This window comes from Lottia gigantea, assembly GCF_000327385.1.
Source record: "Lottia gigantea unplaced genomic scaffold LOTGIsca_3, whole genome shotgun sequence".
NCBI lineage: Eukaryota > Metazoa > Mollusca > Gastropoda > Lottiidae > Lottia > Lottia gigantea.
The window spans coordinates 2,732,474-2,748,608 of NW_008708986.1; the positions used below are offsets into that span (position 1 = coordinate 2,732,474).

Genomic DNA, 16,135 nt, shown 5'->3' on the forward strand with positions numbered 1-16,135 from the left:
TACCAGGTGATGAACCATCTGATGCTGGAATGATTGCTGGTATTGTAATAGCTGTAATAAGTGTTATTGTTTTAATTTGACTGTTATCTGATACTAGGTGATGAACCATCTGATGCTGGTATGATTGCTGGTATTGTAATAGCTGTAATATGTGTTATTGTTTTAATTTGACTGTTATCTGATACTAGGTGATGAACCATCTGATGCTGGAATGATTGCTGGTGTTGTAATAGTTGTTATAGTTGTTATTGTTTTAATTTAACTGTTATCTGATACTAGGTGATGAACCATCTGATGCTGGTATGATTGCTGGTATTGTAATAGCTGTAATAAGTGTTATTGTTTTAATTTGACTGTTATCTGATACCAGGTGATGAACCATCTGATGCTGGAATGATTGCTGGTATTGTAATAGCTGTAATAAGTGTTATTGTTTAAATTTGACTGTTATCTGATACTAGGTGATGAACCATCTGATGCTGGTATTGTAATAGTTGTTATTGTTTTAATTTGACTGTTATCTGATACTAGGTGATGAACCATCTGATGCTGGTATGATTGCTGGTATTGTAATAGTTGTTATAGTTGTTATTGTTTTAATTTGACTGTTATCTGATACTAGGTGATGAACCATCTGATGCTGGAATGATTGCTGGTATTGTAATAGCTGTAATAAGTGTTATTGTTTTAATTTGACTGTTATCTGATACTAGGTGATGAACCATCTGATGCTGGTATGATTGCTGGTATTGTAATAGTTGTTGTAGTTGTTATTGTTTTAATTTGACTGTTATCTGATACTAGGTGATGAACCATCTGATGCTGGTATGATTGCTGGTATTGTAATAGTTGTTATAGTTGTTATTGTTTTAATTTGACTGTTATCTGATACTAGGTGATGAACCATCTGATGCTGGAATGATTGCTGGTATTGTAATAGCTGTAATAGTTGTTATTGTTTTAATTTGACTGTTATCTGATACTAGGTGATGAACCATCTGATGCTGGTATGATTGCTGGTATTGTAATAGCTGTAATAAGTGTTATTGTTTTAATTTGACTGTTATCTGATACTAGGTGATGAACCATCTGATGCTGGTATGATTGCTGGTATTGTAATAGCTGTAATAAGTGTTATTGTTTAAATTTGACTGTTATCTGATACTAGGTGATGAACCATCTGATGCTGGTATGATTGCTGGTATTGTAATAGCTGTAATAAGTGTTATTGTTTTAATTTGACTGTTATCTGATACTAGGTGATGAACCATCTGATGCTGGTATGATTGCTGGTATTGTAATAGCTGTAATAAGTGTTATTGTTTAAATTTGACTGTTATCTGATACCAGGTGATGAACCATCTGATGCTGGTATGATTGCTGGTATTGTAATAGCTGTAATAAGTGTTATTGTTTTAATTTGACTGTTATCTGATACCAGGTGATGAACCATCTGATGCTGGTATGATTGCTGGTATTGTAATAGTTGTTATAGTTGTTATTGTTTTAATTTGACTGTTATCTGATACTAGGTGATGAACCATCTGATGCTGGTATGATTGCTGGTATTGTAATAGCTGTAATAGTGGTTATTGTTATTATTGTTATTGTGATTGTGGTTGTAGTGAGGAGAAAGAAAACACCAGGAAAAGACTGTAAGTATTAGTATTATTCAGAATAACCTTGTTTGAATTAGTAAATCCCACAAAAATTCTGATTTTTATCAGATTATGGAAGTGTAATTTTTAAGTTTTACCTCAAGTATGCATGCATTGAAAGCAGTTACAAGTTGATGATTTTAAAGATTGATTATTATGTTGTTTTTATTTTAGATGATACAGGAGAGAGTGGAAAAGGACCGTAAGTATATCTTCTGTTTACCTGTCAAACAAGGCTATTCAACTTAAGAACCATCCAAAATCACAATCTTGGTGGATGCAGTTAACTAAACTTAACTTCTGAATTGTGAATTGGATAGGTACATGTTATGCAGATGCTCTTTAACAAAAATTTGACAGAAAAATTAATACATTTGTAGGGTACCAAGAGAACCAGACCATGATCCAAAATATAACAACAGAAATAATGTAAGTAATTTGTAATTCTTCTTCTAGCTAGATCCAACATTGGATGTAGCATGCTTAGTTTTTGATTTCTGTGATATTTTCTTTACCAGCTCAATATCAACTATTCTCCTCACTTCTCAAACTCTGCATTCAGCACTTGCTTCTCCTACAATTCAACAAAATCATGTAGATGTTGTCAATAGTATGATACTGTTCTTAAAAAACGGAATGTGAGATGACATTGTAGAGGATACAGGATACAGACTTCACATTACAGTTTCAGAAAGTTGAAATTGAATAGACTTAGCATTACAGTGTAGGCCCTAAACCTTCTTTCCATTTTTAAACTTCTGACTTCCAGAATTAAGGGAACAAACTTGACTTCATATTATTATTACCAGATGCTTTTGTTACTATAAACAAGATTATATACCAGGCGATGAAGCATTATTGTCATTTTAAGATATCATAAATTAAACTTTTGACAGTGCCATTTTGTGGAGGCCTTTCAACTTGCTCCTCTTTTTTTATGCCTATTTTGTACAGCCTCTGTAACTTCAGTTATAACAACAAAAAGGTTTATGATCTCTTCATTGCTTATAACACTAAACTTTAAGCCTGAGAAAGGAAAAAGTAATCATTCGATACAAAACCCTGTCCATGGGTCACCTCTACAAAACAGAAATGTGGGTCTCTAAAGATAAACACAATTGGCGCCCACATATTCCATTCATTAAGCTATGCTGTTTTAGATTTCTGTTTGATTTTTAAGTCTGAAGTTAACATTACAAAACTAGTGAAAATATCATTGTTTTAAGAAGTGAATTTAGAATTTAAATTAATGACTGCTTATGTGCTACTAACTTTGTATTTGTAATATATATTCTTATAAGATCATAAAAAAACAATCATGAAAATATGTTGAAAAGTAAACAAATTGTTATACTTTGATCATTAGGAATAAATTGCAGAATAAATGCTTGTCAAAAACTAATTAACTAATAATAAAAGCATGTTGAATTGGTGATGGTAATTAATTAATTCAGATTAGTATGCATAGTTTAGTTTCAAGCATGTTTCCAAACAACATTTTAATTCATGAAACAATTTTCTTCCATGAAATAGTGTGGTCTATTGTAAACTTCAGTTCATAAAAGAAAAATTATTTATATTTTGACACAAATTTCTAGACTTTTTTTAGTTTTTTTTTCAAGAGATTTGAAAGAAATTTCTTATTTGAAAAATATTCATGCAAAAAAGAATCATTAAAAGGATTTGATATTATGAAAAAAATTGGAGAAAGGAATTTATATATAAAAATTAATTCACACAATTTAGGAAAATGAGTTTTTGACATTTGTACTTCCTTTGAGTATAAATTTGTTGCAAATAAGCAAAAAGGAATTTCATAATATTGTGGCATACCCTTTCATGGAAGAATATTATTTTCAGACATTTTTATTTCAAAATTTCCATGAAAGTCTTTTTGTCATAATATTGTCTTGTTCCTTTTTCTCTTTTGCAGCCATCTGATGATTATCATAAGAATGTAGAAGGTCTTCATTATGCCGATCTGGAACTGACACGCGCTGAATACCGTAAAAATCATCCTGTACCTAATAATACAAGAAGAAGTTCAGAAGACTCTGTGACAGAATACGCCTCTGTTCGTGTTGCTTAAATAACTCTAGGGAACACGTAATTCAAGTGTCAAAACACCGGCCATGCCTTAATATTACTTTAACAAATATTTGCAATTTTCGTTGTTTGACAACTTTTGTATTCATTAATTAACATTACAATAAGAGATGTAAAATCAAAACCAAATTTATATGGTAATAACCTTCATTTGTCAAGGATAAATTTCACCCTTGATATGCCTGTATAAAGATCTTTAAAGAAATATAGATGTCTAGATATTTGTCTTAACTTTCATGTAATTTTTTGTTGTTTCTGAAAAGCGAGTTTAATATGGGGTCTAATCAACTGGTAAAGCAAATGTTTAGATGACTATATCTCACTTATTAATAGTATCACTAATAGAAATGGTATTATTATATGATAATTAATCAATAATTATTGTTAATGATGACAGTAGATCATAATTAGCCCAGACCAATTTGTCTCAATTTTATGGAAAATATTAATGAATAGATAATTCTCATAAAGCACTGACCTAGGTTTCAAAGTATGATCATGATATTTGCATGAAGTTTAGACTTGGCACATCAAGGGTGAAATTCTACTTTACGATTACAAACTCTTTAAGATTTTACAATGATAATGAAATCAAAAAGAAAATTTTAAAACATATGATTTGATTTATGGTGCCATTATTGTAAATAGGAAGACTAATTATGGGGCTCAAGTCTTATGGGCAAACTAAACATGTAATGAAGTTTATATTTTTGTTAGTTTTTTATTACATTTTTTAATGACTTTTAGAAGTAGTCTATAAGAAATCAAATTTGAAAGATCTGCAAGTTTTTAATCAAGACTGGTAGGACAGGTTATCTTTTTTATGTTTTACATCATGATGTTGTATATACAACCTCAATTAGACTCAAAGAAGAGAGTACAAGATACTGAAACTGAAATCCAATTTTATGATTTTTTGAGTTATGCTCAACTTTTAATGTGTTTTGTGAAACATAAAAGAAAACTACCACATCGTCTTTTACAATTGAAACTAATAAGGTAATCGATGATCTAAAATATAAAAGTATATATTGATTTTAATTTGTCAAACAAATTTCCTATAAAGTTCATTGTTATTTAATCATAATAAAACCACTTTAAGTAAGAGAACATTCCATGCAATCTGCTATTGTATATCATAGAAGATAAAATTCAAAGTTTAATGACTGAATAAGAACTGTCTCAATAGTTGACTACTGGTAAATTTTGCCTGCTTGTTTTTGTCAAAACTTGAATAATATGTTATTCATATTTATTTTCTATAGAATATTCTATATCTGTCGGTAAGCTTTTTAAAAATTACAAAAACAAATTTTTATTCTTATGTTTACGTTATTTTTGGGCTTATTGGTACCATAAGTAAAATGAAAACCCATCTATCATAGGAGACAATTTTAACTTTTATTTGCACTATTTTATTTTCTGTTCCTGTTATCCTGCCATTGATTCAAATACAATTTGGCTGAAATAATTTTTGAAAAAATATGACAGGAACTATGAATCTGGCAAATGAAAGAAATAAGTGTTCCTAATAAATATAACTTTGAAAGTAAGTTTATATTTTGAATCCTTTTTTTGTCTCACTATACATTATTTTTTATTCTATTTTCATTTTGGTTCAAGGGTCATCAAAAAATTTAATGGTTTCTGCTTTCTCTATTTTCATTTTAAGGTAAACAACAATTCCATGATAAGTACAGCATAAATTACATTAACAAAATGATTAATCTTGAGCATAAAGCATGTATTAACCCTTACAACAATTATAAAGTTATTGCTTCTCTTTGCTACATATGTTTGTAAGAGAACACATTAAAATATATGATATACTTATTTTTAAATTTTTTTGTGTCTTATAAGTTCTTAACTCAACTGAAATTCAATGCTATTTCATATAAAAATCAAAGAGCTTGCCACTGAAATTATATATCATATGCATTTGTTGAATACTGAGCATTTTAATTCTTCTGCTGAGTTTGCTTGATTCTTTTTATCATTCATATTAAATTGTTCATTAAATACTCTCAATTTGTGTATAATGATATAACTGAAACATCTTGAAACAGTATGAATTTTAAACAACCCATGTAGGTTATTGATACTTTCATGGGACAAATTGTTGAAAATTTTAAGAGACTGATGATACTCATCTGTGAACTAAACATCAGGTTTAAACAACTTACCTCAGCTCTGCAGCATGCTGGTCACATGCATACACAGTGAAATCATTTCATGTATCTTTAAATTTGTTATGTGTGTTGAGGACATCAATTTGCACCAATCCAATTTTCAATGAGTTGTTTGTGGTTCTGCAATCCACTAAAACTAAGGGCTTGGTGATGTCAATAATCAAAAGGGCCTCATGTGATAAAGCAATTTCGCGATGAGAGATGTCAAACACATAGATTTAGTGGAATCACAGATTGAACATTGGACTGGTGCAAATTGATACTGTCAGTGTCCGGGATAAACTTTTTGTTAGAAAACCTCGTTTCAATTCCTTTAAGAAAAGTGCCTTACATTTCAAATGGTATTCCATGGCAGTGATCATAATATTCAGGATCATTGTTCAAAGTTGTTTCATTATTCAGTTATTTGCTTGAATTACTTTTATAACCATGCTACCTTTATGGAAAAATATACAGAAATGTTTTACTATATAATATACATGTACATCATATCTCATCTTTATTGCCTTATTATCAGATCTTCCCTTGTTGTATATTTACATTATACAATTTACCTATAGGTTGGCTTCTCAAGTTTGTAGACAATTCTATGATTTGGATATTGGATAGATTTATATCTTTCTTAAAAATTTCAACAAAAAAATCAAAGCACTTTGTATATTTGTATAGATATCTAAACAGGCTGATAGACAAAGTGATTTGCCCAATCAAATGACTGGAACAATTTCAAAATTCTCAGTCTTTCAAAATTCTCTTCACCCATTTAATGTTCATCCATACTACTTAACTTTTAATTCTCATGTTTTGTTAAATAATTGTTATAACATATGTATATATTATATTAAATTGTCCTATATATATTTTTATACACTGCATGTAAACCTTATGATCTGTTTATATTTTTGAAAATGAATATATAATGTATGTAAGCATTAAATGTTATTGTTATACCATATATTTGACTGTCACATTGTCACTACTGAACACTTCATTAGCCCATATTGTGCAGAAAAGTATGATGTAAAACTTCATTAATTTCATTTCTACTGAACAATTAGATTCACAGATAACTTGCAGTATTACTTTTTGATTATCATTGAATGAGAAATTGTCAAGGCAAACGCTAAAAAATAAAGTTTACTTTATGAGTAATGGCAGCTTTACTTGAGTACCTTTTGCCAGTTTGTTCAAGACAGTAGCTGAAGAAGATGAATATCTTTCTGCAATACTTGACTTATTATATTCAGAAATATTATATCTTTACTTTCCAACTTCTCACCTTGTGGCTATATTTGCTCTAGTACTATTAATGTTAATAAAGTATCTAGATGATATACTGATCATATTTGGTGATATTTATCTTACAAAGATGCATCAATTTACATCTTATCCAAACTGTCCAAGTAGAAAAGTTATCAGATTTTCAATAAATGTGAAATTCTTCTATTTCTGTAAAGTGTTAAAAGTAGAATTCTTTTCTTTATCCTTAACTTGCTGAGGACTTTTCAACTTTTTCATCTCTTCAGTTTTGATGGAGATTTTCTTTTGAGAGGTTTTTTTTTTTTTAAAGATAAAATTTTTACAATATCTTCAGTTGTGTAAATATTGAAAAGAAATAAAATATTAGGCTATGTGTTTAATCATTCATAAGTGTAGGAAAATAAGACACATTTTAGAAATTTTTACATAATTACAGGATTATATAAATATCTATTACCGGTATCTAAACGCTTGAACTTTTTTATATCCATTTTTGGAATGCAATCTTTTCTCATTTCCAATTTTTTCAATGCCAATAGCCAGCCTGGTATTTCTAATTTTTTATTTCCAACATTTTCTGATTTCAGGATTATGAAAACCGTGGTGTAGTCAACAAATCATTGGATGAACCCCATGAAAGCAAACCTCGGCCTTACAATGTCTACCAAAACAATGGTGGAGGACGTCACAATCCTGGTATGGATGACAGCATGTCTGATGATCGTTCTCGAGTGGAATATCCTGCTGAAGATGGTACAGATATCCGTGGATCCAATGCAATGCTGGGATCAGCAGTGTAAATATTAGTATCCATGTTTTTTGAATCATTCATAATATAAACAATTACAAATTAGTAAATACATTGAGGTTATGATTTGAAAAGGTTTTTACAGTTTTTAAAACTAAAGTAAAACCTGAGGTTGTGATTGATAATATAACAAACATGAAACTTGATTAAGATATGGCACAATAATTATTGGATGTTTGAAGATTGATAACTAACGAGTTGTGAAAAAACATAATAATCGTAATGTACAACCAGGGCTGATGATATTCCTGCCTTTGCCATTCAAGTTTGGCTAGAATTCTAAAATGTCTGAGGTGATTGTGGCATTAAAGGCACAATTATTCAAAAATACAAATTTTCAACTTGGGCTGGAAATTATACAATGATAAGTGCTATCAGAAATATATACGCATAAAAGCCAGGTATTACCACAGTAGCCTATAGATTTAAAATGTTGAGAAAAAGGCCCAAATCGTATCGCAGCTTTAAGAGATATATAGTCATCTCATTATTAGCTTCATCAGCTGATAGAGGTTCCTTTCATTTACTTTTATCACACTTTCAGAATGGAAAAAACTGATTTGTTTCATAAAATATCTTTATATTTTATCCCAATTTGCCAAGGCCTTTATTTTCACAAGTAGATGAAAAGGTTGAGACCACTGTATTATATTAACAATGTAGGCCTACATTTGTTAGCTGATACTGAGCTCTATCAGCTGATTAAACTAATTAATAGAATAATTATATATATTTTATGAATAATCAAATATTAAGATGATATGATGAAATGTATTGTATGAGATGGATTAGTTATAATACCGTCCACACACTGTATATCTTTATGAAAAGTGCCATTCAGGGGACATAACTCTTATTTCATTCAATCAGGTTTTTTTATGATTTCAATGTTTCTATAAATACTTTTCATTTTGTTTGGTCATAAAATCAATTTGATGTGTGAAATGCACAAAATATTGAGTAACTATTAGCCTACTAAAAAAACTCTTGAGCTCGAAATTTTCATTTTCTATGTCATTTTGAGCATTTAAAGATTTTCATAGCAATTTTCACTCTATTTCATATGTAAACTATAAATGATGGGTCAATAGGGCCTAGTACCCCTGTTTTTGTTGTATTATTGAAAATTTCATCCAAAGAAATGATGGCAGATAATGGTGATCATAGCATCTCCTTTATTTACATTTATTTTGAGGTCAATGGATAGTTTTAAAAAGACTTCGATCTTGAAAATATTACTAATGTAAACATCTCATTAATCATACATGACATTTTATTCAGTGAGTGGAATATGCTGCCATTGATGTTTGGTTAAACAGAAATTTATTATGTAATGATAGCTTATAATTAGGCTATAGCATCCATGTATTAGCCTTTAATGATTATATAAGGGAGAGAATATGCTATTCCATGTATCAAATTCTTTCATTAGATCATAGACATTTCATTCTGTAGGCTTCAGACAAAACCAAACCAAACTGGCAGAATATTCTGAAAACTTGAGTTTATAAACTATATAACTTGTGTTTGTTTTCATTATATATTCATAAATATTTCTTGTTAATTCTTCATAATTATAATTAATTGTATATAGTTTAAATAATTGTATTTTTGTATTAATATAGTTTGTGATTTAAAATCACTGGAAAATGAATTAATGATTTTATAAAATTTTTGATGATTTCAGATGAATGTAGATGTATTGAAACATCAATCTTTGTGATTCAGACTCAAACAGGTTTCAAAATACTGTGCATAAAAATGTTGAATAAATACAGTAGGCCCTCCTATATAATGATAATAATTTTTTTTTCAGATTATTAATTACAACAGTACAAATTAAATTTTCTGGTCGGATTTATTCTTTTTTTTTTAATAAGCATTTTGAAGTTGGGAGATAACTGATATAATGTGATTTGCCGTTATTTACATTTTGTAGTTAGAATTTGTAATATTTTTACAATATAATACCAAATAATTCATTCATTATACTAATCATTTTATATCTTATATTATCATTATCATATTCAAATTAGTCTTTGATGCATTTCCGTAAATTATAAGTTCAAATATTAGGACTTTTATAAAGGACCCAAAATAGATTTTCAAGCCATTGAATGTATATCAGATACAATTTTATGCCTATTTTTAATCAATCAGATTACCAATTCATAATGACCAAATTAATACTGTTCTGTTGCTTGAATGGTATTTTATAAAGCTAGCACAGACATCAGCTTTGAACAGAAAAGTAGAATAGTGCAAATACAAAACAGAATTGTCCCCTAACATTTAGGACTTATTGTCTTACAGGATTCATGGCATTCCTTGACAATACTGTATTTGGGTAGAAGGTAGATAACATATTCAATTTTACCTAGGATTGCTGATTTAAATTAAACTAGAAATTTGGAAAAAGGGCAGTCAGTTAACTACTCATATTGCAGTTGGAATCAAATGACCCTTAAATGCTTTACTGCAACTTCCAGTATTGTAGTAAACAAGACGACAGTCTTTCTTTGATACATGATGATGCATGACACGGCCCTTGTCTTTCAGAAGAATTTTCATATACAGCATTATAATATGAATATGCTTCACTATAGTTCATTATAATCGAACGGTTAACATATTTTGTAGTTCTAACTCCCGATGTTATTTTTATTAAATGTAATATCACATCAGAGCTCTTTCATTTTGGTTCGTCATACCCAGAGGTTTTTCATAATCCATCACATTAGAGCTCTTTTAGTGTGGCTTATCAAGGTTCTTCAAATAGTCTGAACATCAAAGTTCTTCAGTACTGGTTCGCAATGGTATGCAGTTATCTCTGGCGCGAGAGATTTTGAAAAAAAAAACTCACGGTGTGACGGATTCTGAAATCTGTACATGACGAGTTACGAGGAAAGAGCTTTGAAGTGACAGATTATGGAGAAATTCTATGTATGTCTGATGTGACAACAATGTAAACAATAAGCACAATGTCTACAGTCTTTCTGTTGAGATCTCTGATTGGCTGTATTGGCTGGCGCACAAATTCCATGATATGCAGTCAAGGTATAAGACACAGTTCAACAATGAAAGCGCGCTGATGTTGTAACAGAATATAACGATTCTCTGGATATGACAGGCAAGAACGAAATACTTCTGTGATGGAATCTGAAGAACCCAATAAGAGGTCTGATGTGGTGGATTTTGAAGAAGCTTTGGTAATGACGAGAATGAAAGAATTGAAATTAAGCTTATTGCTTCAAATTTTACTGCTCTTGAGGAAGTGAATGCTTTGATCATAATATTCACTTATATGTCTTGGTATATGCAATAAACCTAGGTCCCGTGCGTCACGGATTGTGCACGCTAAAGATTCCTCGACAGTTGGTAATCGTTAAGTGAAAAAATTGAAATGTTTTGCTAATTTTTTCATTGTAGAATCTTAAAGTTAGCTACATAATATTAAAATGTTACATAAAAATTGGCTCAATAATAACTTACATTTTAAACCGCTTCATGGCTGTGTAAACAAAAGGAATGTTTGGGTGTCAAAGGTTTCGTAAGGGAAACCACCTAAAAATTCCTCAAATATTCATACAAAATTTATTCACCGCTGATCAATGAACATATCAACAAAGATAGCTTGACAGACAAGGTAATATACGCCCACTAGCAGCTTTGATTTTGAATAAAAATATTTAGCAGCACAGTAACAATCACCAGTATGAAATATTCAACCATCAGTCATACACTTCTTTTAAACTCTTTAGAGCGATATGTGAATAATATTGAGTATGAGTTATTTCCCGTGTTCTTGAAAACGTGTTCAATTTTTAGCTCGTGAAAACTCTAGAAGGCAAATATTCCGCAAACGGACACTTAAGCTCTGTAGATACTGCCAACATTTTCGGTAACATACTATTGAAATGTGACAAATTTAATACTTTGTATCAATGTTGTAATATTTGGCAATATCTTAATATTTGTTCTAGTAACTAAGTTTTCTACGGAAGCGTCCGTAGACCATGATATATCAAAAATATTTTATTTCTATTACCATTTATTTTAATATGTTAATAAGATGAAATCACAACGCTAATTTCAAGATAGTCTTCTGAGCATTGATTAAATAAAAAATCAGATAGTTTGTTATTTTGACATTTGATTTACACAAATTTAAATGTTCCCGTTAAGAGAAAAAATTCAAATGTGTTTGCCAATATTGTTTTTATTGCAGAATCTTTACTTCGGTGACAGAAAAAAAAACTCCCAAATCAACACAAAAGACAGTTCAATTTTTAAACAGGTTTATATCACGCTTGTCAAATGACATGGGATCTAGTTTCAAGGCTCTGTAAACAAAAAGAAAGCTAAGGGTTTTTTAAGGGGAACCACCTCCAAATTCTCCAATTTTATAAATGCAATAGATTTAAGTTCTGTACACACCGCCAACATTTCGCTTACATATTAAGCAACATTTTTCTATACTTTTATCTGACCCAAGACATGCATGTTAACGGAAATATATGTGATTTTGTCATTTGTTAACGGTGGGTTTCCTCATTTTTTAGTGTCAAATTAAGCAAACTATTTGATTAATTGGTGTTTCTAATGAATTATCATGTATTCTTAATCATATCATTATGTTCTTATTGCACACAATTAAGAGTTTTAACCAATCATAAATGTCCGTATATGTACAGTCTGGATAAACAAAAAAGGGACTTTTAGACCTTTCTTGATCGGTCACTCATTGGAATTCTGTTGGTATTTCTCTTCTAATTTGGCTAATTATGATTAAATTATGGACATGAGAGACAAACTGGTATTTTACCAAGTCATTAGAACACCTCTACTTCCTATTCATATAAGTATTAACATTTTCATTTTCGTTAATGAAAAAAAGGTAACCCATCTTTAATATTTTCAACACTAAGACCTTGTTTAATTTTTGTTTTTTTTAAACTCTCACAACAGACTGCTTTCATGAAACAATGTATCCCAGAAAAAGCAATGATAGAATCAAACAAATTAAATGTTTGGCACTAAGTTTTGACCAGATATAAAACCTTTATCGGTTTTAGTTTTCTTTTTCGCTCAAAAAAGAGAACTATTTTGATCATTATATTCTTATAATATGGTGGCAATAAAGTGAGTTGGTGAATATTGCCTGGGCCTATTGGTTAAATATTTGGCCACCTACTGGCGAAAAGAATAACTATAGCCTTAGGATTGGAGAAAGATTTTCCTACACAACACTACTCTATTGTTATTCAATTTCTATTTATTCTTCCTCAATTAAAATGAATAGAGTTTTACGTCCTACTTTTCTGCACCATCCTCAATGAAAGTGGATTACTATTGTAAATGTTTTGTATCGTACCCGGGTGATATCTTTGCTTGATTATATGATTTTTGTGTATTTTTGGTGATATCATCATTCAATATAATGCATTCAGACCAATTTTCCTTGGATTCAAATTAGATCTATTATTGAGTCAATATTTTACTTAAAGTGCAACAATTTGCAGTCATTAGACCCTCATTTGTTTGGCTTAGTTGCCAATATTCTTGTCTGAAGTATGACCAAAATAATTATCTCGTCGCGCAAAAAGGTAACATAATTGATTTAGTTAATAAATTTAGAAAGAAGAGTAAGAGTATTTATAAAATATAGAAATGACGTGTTGTCATTTCATGTTCTAGTCGAGGAAAACTGTCACAAATGTCTCGCCCATACTTACAATATTTACATAAATAATATTTACACTGATATTTTCCTTTCTTATTTTGTTTTTGATAGAATGCAATGAATGCAATTTGAATGTAGTTCTATAACAATTAAACTTCGGGAGTTAGGTCCTTTAAAGATGGCTTGTCGCATTTTTAGAGTAAAAGCAGCTTTTTGATAATTGGTTTTATAATAAATTATCCATGTATTCAAAAGAAATGTATGTAGAAAATCCGCCTGTATTCTCTGGGTAATCCGCTTACTTAACGAATGACTTGAAAATTTTTTCAGTTTATCGATGTATAAACAGAAAAAAAACTATGAACACTGTATAGAATCTTAAAGTTAGCTACATAATATTATAATGTTACATAAAAATTGGCTCAATAATAACTTACATTTTAAACCGCTTCATGGCTGTGTAAACAAAAGGAATGTTTGGGTGTCAAAGGTTTCGTAAGGGAAACCACCTAAAAATTCCTCAAATATTCATACAAAATTTATTCACCGCTGATCAATGAACATATCAACAAAGATAACTTGACAGACAAGGTAATATACGCCCACTAGCAGCTTTGATTTTGAATAAAAATATTTTAAATCCTCGTAGCGAACGAGTTCTTAGTCCAGAATTCATGATATTGTTGGAATTTGAGGGAATTTAGAAAATACCTTTATCAATCAGTGATGTGTCGATTTCGGCGTTGTTGGCGTTCGAAGGAACGAATGCCGTGTAGTGGCCACTCAATCATAAAAGTAGTCCGTTAAGGGGTGGAGCTTATATTTTTACATTCCGTTTGCACAGATATAAATCGAATTCACGTAACCACTGTTATCCAATCAAATTGCGTGATACCGTGTAAACGGAATCGTGATTTAATTATTACTTTCCCTATCACCTCTACTTTCGATTGTTATAATTATATGGCATCTTTTAATGAACGTATGTATGTTTTAAATGTACAAATGTATAAAATACCGTATCCTTATTATTCTAGTATTAGCCGTCCAATTGGGAACCCAACTTTAAGTAATATGACACCAGACGAGGAAAATATACGGAAGCATATTAGGGCCATTCATTTTTTTTTTTTTGAATTTTCAAGTAAGTATGTTGAATTTTCAAGTTAGTATGTTGAATTTTCAAGTTAGTATGTTGAATTTAGTATGCTGAATTTTCAAGTTAGTAACTTGAATTTTCAAGTTAGTATCTTGAATTTTCAAGTTAGTATCTTGAATTTAGTAACTTGAAAATTCAACATACTAACTTGAAAATTCAACATACTAACTTGAAAATTCAACATACTAACTTGAAAATTCAACATACTAACTTGAAAATTCAACATACTAACTTGAAAATTCAACATACTAATTTGAAAAGTCGTTGAATTTTCAAGTTACTAACTTAAAAATTCAAGTTACTAACTTGAAAATTCAAGATAATAACTTGAAAATTCAAGTTACTAACTTGAAAATTCAAGTTACTAACTTGAAAATTCAAGTTACTAAATTCAACATACTAACTTGAAAATTCAACGTACTAACATGAAAATTTAACATACTAGCTTGAAAATTCAACATACTAACTTGAAAATTCAAGTTACTAACTTGAAAATTCAACATACTAACTTGAAAATTCAACATACTAACTTGAAAATTCAACATACTAACTTGAACATACTAACTTGAAAATTCAACATACTAGCTTGAAAATTCAAGTTACTAACTTGAAAATTCAACATACTAACTTGAAAATTCAACATACTAACTTGAAAATTCAACATACTAACTTGAAAATTCAAAAAAAAAATGAATGGCCCTAATACGCTTCCGTAAAGATAGCGTCATGCATCAAATTTGTTTGTGATTTAAACGCCGGGTGTAATAGGAAAACCCTTCAAAGGGAAAACACGTAAGTAGTTAGGAGATCATTTTCTACTACCACTTTTTATTGTCGAAACGCCTAGACTTAACAATTGATCAGATTTTGATGACATACATTATGTAAGTTGTCATAGACTTAACCTTTGTGTATATCATATGATAAATAGCGTTTCAATGAAAAATTAGAGTTTTCTTTCAGTGAGAATTTAACGTGAACGCTCCATCCGTCTAGTATGTGTATTACGAATCGCCTTTAATTGGGCGGCCATGGTTCACTTATTTTGCTTACCGTCGAAATTTTAGCTTTCTCAAGTGTGAGCAGACTAGCGTATTTTTTTCACACGATCACGGCGAATTATAAAATTGCTCAACAAATTATCTCGCGTGCCCGCTTCGACGCTAAATCGCCAGCATAAAAAATGTTAGATATTTTCGGCCAATTTTTACGCCGACGATGAATTTTGCTCGTCGACCGTGTCCGACGTATTTTATCTGGCGAACGATGTTC

At 30.1% G+C, this 16,135-nt stretch overlaps 2 protein-coding genes across 2 annotated transcripts in view; one reads left to right on the forward strand and one right to left on the reverse strand.

The window, feature by feature from the left end:
• Window positions 1-3,747, forward strand: part of LOTGIDRAFT_228571 (hypothetical protein) — a gene marked incomplete at its 3' end in the record, with an annotated part of 11,135 nt that extends 7,388 nt beyond the window's left edge. Inside the window, exons 5-8 of the mRNA XM_009057181.1 lie at window positions 1,533-1,655; window positions 1,833-1,860; window positions 2,039-2,087; window positions 3,592-3,747. Coding sequence (XP_009055429.1) covers window positions 1,533-1,655; window positions 1,833-1,860; window positions 2,039-2,087; window positions 3,592-3,747 — 356 coding nt within the window. The remainder of the gene's footprint in view (window positions 1-1,532; window positions 1,656-1,832; window positions 1,861-2,038; window positions 2,088-3,591) is intronic.
• An 11,249-nt stretch (window positions 3,748-14,996) lies between these two features.
• Window positions 14,997-15,548, reverse strand: LOTGIDRAFT_87233 (hypothetical protein; the record flags this gene model as incomplete). Its single annotated transcript, XM_009057032.1, is given in 3 exon segments — window positions 14,997-15,111; window positions 15,281-15,413; window positions 15,425-15,548. Coding segments are annotated over 3 exon segments (372 nt in total), but the record flags the coding sequence as incomplete, so codon positions are not given.
• Window positions 15,549-16,135: the final 587 nt, after the last annotated feature.